At 38.1% G+C, this 6,024-nt stretch overlaps 1 protein-coding gene across 1 annotated transcript; it reads left to right on the top strand.

Moving 5' to 3' along the window:
- Nucleotides 1-2,107: 2,107 nt before the first annotated feature.
- Nucleotides 2,108-4,697, top strand: LOC124613246 (solute carrier family 35 member F6). The gene has a single exon (XM_047141933.1). The coding sequence runs from the start codon at nt 2,416-2,418 to the stop codon at nt 3,568-3,570; it is 1,155 nt and encodes a 384-aa protein (XP_046997889.1). The 5' UTR covers nt 2,108-2,415; the 3' UTR covers nt 3,571-4,697.
- Nucleotides 4,698-6,024: the final 1,327 nt, after the last annotated feature.

The raw sequence follows: 6,024 nt of genomic DNA on the forward strand, positions 1-6,024 counted from the left end.
AAAGAAGCTCTATTATTTGTTCACAGATTGTTGAAAGATAACTTGTATGTCCCTGCCCTGGACTTCCATATCGGTCAATGTACTCTGCGAGAAAAGGATCAGTTTCGGCTATAAGTGCTAGAGGCATCATAAATTGACCATTATGTAATGAATGGAATCTTTCAACGTGTCCACTTGGAGGAAGTCCACGACTTTCTAGCTTCTTCACTGCTGCAAACATCCTTTTCAACATACTGCGCCAGTACATTTTTTCTGTCTCAACGTCTGACTCGAAATGGTTATCTATTGTTCCAAGTAACTTTTTTCTTCTTAAGAGTGATAACAAAGAATTTTTGTGTTCAAGTGAATTCTCACGATGAGATAAAATATTAGAAATATTTTTCCAATCTGCAATACCATTAGTAGCAATCGTGGCCTTACCTTTGCATAATTTACATGGTGCACAAAAACAGCGTCGGCGCCACAGGAGTATACTAGAAAATCATGCAAAGTTGATTCACCATTTTAAAGTTTACGATAAAATACATTTTTGTTCAGGTATCTATTTTTATCACATGTTGATCTACTTGAATTAGAAAAATCACCATTACAATTTTGATTAATGCCATGTTGTAAGAGAATGTCGATTGTTGATTCACAGACACACCATTCTGCAGGATCATCACTAATTAGGTTATTTCTATTCTTCTCTCTTATGATGTGTAATGACTACTGTGGTCGCTGTTATGGAGTATCTGGCAGTAAGTGACAGCACAATGTACCTAATATGAAAAAATATGTTTTGGGGGTGTCCGGATACTTTTTATCACATAGTGTATATGTAAATCCGCCATTCGCGTACCCTCTTCACGGTGGTTTGCTGAATACAGATGTAGATGCAGACAGATGTAGATTTACGCCGTCTGCAGTAACACAATTAATGGTGGGAGATGTGCAGTAATTTTCTGATCATTCATTAATTCATCACCAAGTGATTACAATACAATTACAGAACTGTCCAATACACTATCAACAACAGGCAGCAGCAAAGTTTCACATTTACCAGGCCATTCCCTTTCCCACTATCACAGTGTTGTCACTAACAACATCACACACAAATTAAACACTTCACAGCCATTGCTTGTAGGGACGTTTTATACATAAAAGCTCACTTTACAACTGCAAACAAATACTGATACTCATTTTAATAAACCGAAAAAAACTTCACCATATGCTCGTTCTAAGTAAAGTTATTTTGTCTGTTCACATAAAAGAACTGGGAAGGACGTGGTAGGGAGGAAGTCCATCTGTATATTGAAAATCAGGTAGCACTCGGTGGCGGCGGGGGGGGGGGGGGGGGGGGGGGTGAAGTCATGTTTCCCAGAAGAATGTGCACAAGCTGCCGTATGGGATGTCTAATAATCAATTTCCATTCCAGCGGTCTTGAACAGTTAGCAGAGATTTGTACTGATTCTGACCATGTGCGTTATTTGAGTGACGCTGTGGAGAATAGCGAGTCCGGCGGCTTACATTCCACCTAGCTTCTACGTCACCCTCCACCCTGGCACACGACAGGAGTGCTGGTTATTTCATAATGCTGCTCTACTGTGATTGAGGATGTGTCAAACGTATAATGTTTGTTCTTAATCCACTTCATTTAAAGATAAACATTAATTTTATACAGTTAAAACAATATTTTTTAATAATCTGTCATTTTTACATTCCATGTGAAACCCATTAATAATGAATAGGAAATTTTTTGTAAGAAATTTAATGTAGTCTAATTTTGTATTAAGAAACACTTTTGGTAGTGGCAGTAGTTGTCGGGTTATTCAAGAAATACATAAAACAATGACCTTTAAACGCTCCCCTCCCCCACCTCCACCACCACTCCCTATATACTCCCAGACGCTCACACCCCATTGTTCACGGTTTTTATAGGTACTGCAGGTGTACTAATGTACACGAATTTGTGACTACACGGATTTTCCTGTAATTTTTCTTTGTTGACTGGACTATATGAGGAGGCGTTCATTATATATTCGCCAACGCGAATCGATATGATTCATGTCAACCGCTTTCTACGTGGCACGACTCAGGGTATGAAAGATTTCGGCGCTTTTCTTTTTCATTCAAACACGATTTCAACTTAATCCAATATCTACAGCTGAATAAAAGGGCGAAGCGTTTTTATTTTTACGCCAAAGTCATGAGATTACAATGTCCAGTTGGTGCCACTGTTACAGCTGATCTAAAGACGCTGCGCTTTATCTGTGTTTATGTTACGGTCGATTCCCGTTACATGATAAGGAAGTACAGTGCTCATTGTGAGCGAATGAGTAATACTATTGTCTTGTGACTGTGATGTCAGTGGATGGGACAGGCATAGTGAAGCACTAGTGGAATCATTGTGAATTAAACTCTGAACGAATTACAATGGCCTGGACAAAATATCAAATTGTGCTTGCCGTCGTTCTGGTAGTCACCGGATCCATCAACACACTGACAACAAAGTGGGCTGATCGTATGACAGCGAAGGGCTCGGACGGCGTGGAAAGAAAATTCGATCATCCATTCGTGCAGTCATGTGCCATGTTCCTTGGTGAAATGTTATGTTTATTAGCCTTTGAAATTATTTCTTGCATTTATTATTCAAGAACTGAAAACGTCGAAGAACCGTCAATTTTGAGAGGTCGAAGGGATTATAATCCATTTGTTCTTCTTCCACCAGCATTATGTGATATGGTAGCAACGTCAGTGATGTACATCGGACTCAATCTTACGAATGCATCATCCTTTCAGATGCTACGTGGTGCAGTGATAGTATTCGTTGGGATATTCTCCCGCATATTCCTACATCGCATATTGACTATCCGTGAGTGGATTGGAATACTATTTGTTATTCTTGGTTTGGTGGTTGTAAGTTTGTCAGACCTTGGCAGCGACTCGTCAGGTAGCACAGGTGGTACAACAAATGTCATATTAGGTGACGTTTTGATTATTGGTGCCCAGATTATAGCAGCAACACAAATGGTTTTGGAAGAAAAGTTTGTTTCTGGACTTGATATACCACCTATGCAAGCAGTTGGCTGGGAAGGAGTCTTCGGTTTGGTGATAATGGGCTTGCTTCAGATTCCATTTTATTACATTCACGTGTCACCGCCGTTTAGTGACAATGCTAGTTCTAGTTTAGAAGATGTACCAGATGCATTTGCACAGATGGCTGATAACAATCTTATACTTGTTGCTCTGTTAGGCACAGTTGTGAGCATTGCATTTTTCAACTTTGCTGGCATCAGCACAACTAAAGAAATATCTGCAACTACAAGAATGATTTTGGATAGTGTTAGAACACTTGTTATCTGGATTGGTTCAGTATCTTTTCGGTGGCAATCATTCCACTACCTGCAAGTAATTGGTTTCATTATTCTTCTTCTGGGGATGTGTCTTTACAACAACATACTTGTTCCTCAAGCATTTAACAAAATTAAAGCCATGATCTGTAGGACACAGTCGTCAAATGCTGACTTAGAAGATCCTCTTGTTTCTAATCAGCCAGCTGATGCACACGAAACTGGTGCAGTCAATTGATACTGACACTGAAATTAATTTCAAGTTTATTTCATATTTATGTATATTTATTTGTTTTCATATATATTTTTGTATAATGTTCTGATGGACTTTACACCAAAGCTATGTCTTTTGTACACCCTGTGATAAATGGCATGCGTGTGTTAGTTGTTAATGTTTAGAAACAAGTTAGTGTTCAGTGACATTACTGAACTGTGAAACTGCAGAGAAGTAAAAGTCTGAAATTAATTGTTACAACTTAAAGTGAAGACCAGTGATGAAGTGTGAATATGTGTACCTGGAATTTATTCATTTAAATGTCAAGAAAAAGTTGATTGTTTTCAACAGAGCTGTCTGCCAGCCACAGTGGGGACAATTATATCAATTAAATTTTATTTGAAGTTTATTTCATCAGTCCACAGGTTAACTGCTGATGCAGTCACATAGAGCTTTGTTGCCATATATAAGGACCTTGGTATAGTTCCCAATTTTTAACATCATATGTAAAAGTGCTTTTCTAAATCACGAAAGTAGTTAGCATTTTGAAAAATCTTAAAACTCTCAAGGAGACAGTTTTACAGTACACACATACTATTTTCCTGTTATTTCTCATTTGCTATGATACTGTTTCATATAGCTGACGTTGTGTATGATATCATGTTTCCATTGATTCGTTGCATAAGACTCTTGCTAAAACTTTCAGCTGTTCATAAAGTTATTATGTCAAAATGGCATCTCCTAATTAGTAATTAACCATGTTTTACTGGTCTATTTTATATTAAAAGAAAACTGTTTGGAGTCATTTGATACTGGCTGCAGGGTTACTCGTGTGTGTGTGTGTGTGTGTGTGTGTGTGTGTGTGTGTGTGTGTGTGTGTGTGAGAGAGAGAGAGAGAGAGAGAGAGAGAGAGAGAGAGAGAGATTACATGTAATGATCTCTGGAGGAAAAAAGAAAGATTATGCTCTTAAGAAGTTCTTGCCGTCTATCCCTGTAGTTAATAATTGTTATATAACTTACTGCAGAGTTGTATAAATAATAATTATGCAAAAATGTTTATCCTTCTAAAGTATGGGTTAAATTTATTCTGCAGTAACAAATAGCTGCTTTTATGTCTATACTGGTCTCATGAAATAAAGTATTTTTTGTAATTGTTGTCTTTAAATCATCCTGTGCCAGGGAAGTGGACTGTAGAGAACCTCCTTCCTTTTATAAAGGTCAAACAGACATTCATAATTTGCCAGTGCATAACAATTGTTCCATCCAGACTACATGGGTAATATCTACAATCTATATTTTTTCTCCTATTAAATTTGAATTGTTTTTAAATGTTTGAAGTGTAAAAATTCAAGAATTTTGCCTACATGGATGTTTCTTTGGGCTTCAGGTGTTAATCATTCTTTAAACCAGATCATTTTAGTGTAATCACATTGTTTCTGATAAATGTGTATGTTCTGCATAAGTTTGATCTTAGTATTAATAGTTTATTCAACCAAGGATCATTTTCAAATGTTGTAGGACTTGCCAACTTAATGCAAGGGGAAAAATACGTCACACATATAGAGACAAGAGTATATACACATGCTTGAGGAGAGGTGGTCAGCTGTGTCCTTTCTGAAGAAACCACCTGAACTGATTTAAAAAACCTAAATCATGATGGCCACACAGAACATGAGCCTCCATCCTCTCAAGACTGAAATTAGTCTCCTAACAAATACAGTATCACATTCGGTTAAGTCTAACATACGATTGTCTTCTCTTTGTATGTTTCAAACAAGGTAGCGTAGTAAAGTGAAAAATAAATATAATTGTTCATTTAGTCTGTTCTTTTTACCGTATGTGCCCCCCCCCCCCCCCCCCCCCCCCCCCCATACAAACACACTTGCAAATGACTTAAGGACCACAACAGTGCTGCCACAGTTCTGCTAAGTCTTCATGTCTTTTTTCTGCTGTCTGAAAAACTGAGTCAACATCCTCACATGTTGAGCGAGATTCTGAACTCTGAAAAATGACGAAAATCAGATTTGATTGTTATTTTGTGTATTTGGGTCTATTGATTATGTACTGTACAAATATTGTACTAGTAATACAGTATAAGTGAAGTGAAATAATATAGTGTATATCAACTATGCTGCAATTGCTGTACAGCATTCCATGTCATTTGTGAAAAGTAACCAGCTGCCTACTTGCATGAATGGCCAGTGAGAAATTGTGGCAAGCCACCAACTTGACCATCCAATTGCCAAACTTCGTGCACACCACAACACAAATGACTCCAACACCTACTTCGCTGCTTGGGCCATTTGGATACTCCCTTCCAGTACAAGTTTGTCTGAACTATGCAGGTGGGAATTGCCCCTCCAATGCAACTTTCACTCTTGCAGTCCCCCTGGTCTAAACCTCCACTACCCTGTTCCCACTGCCTGACCTTGCCTTTATCCTTCTGTCTTCCGTCCATACCACTCCTCTTTTGCACAA

Source organism: Schistocerca americana, chromosome 1 (genome assembly GCF_021461395.2).
Source record: "Schistocerca americana isolate TAMUIC-IGC-003095 chromosome 1, iqSchAmer2.1, whole genome shotgun sequence".
Classification (NCBI taxonomy): Eukaryota; Metazoa; Arthropoda; class Insecta; order Orthoptera; family Acrididae; genus Schistocerca; species Schistocerca americana.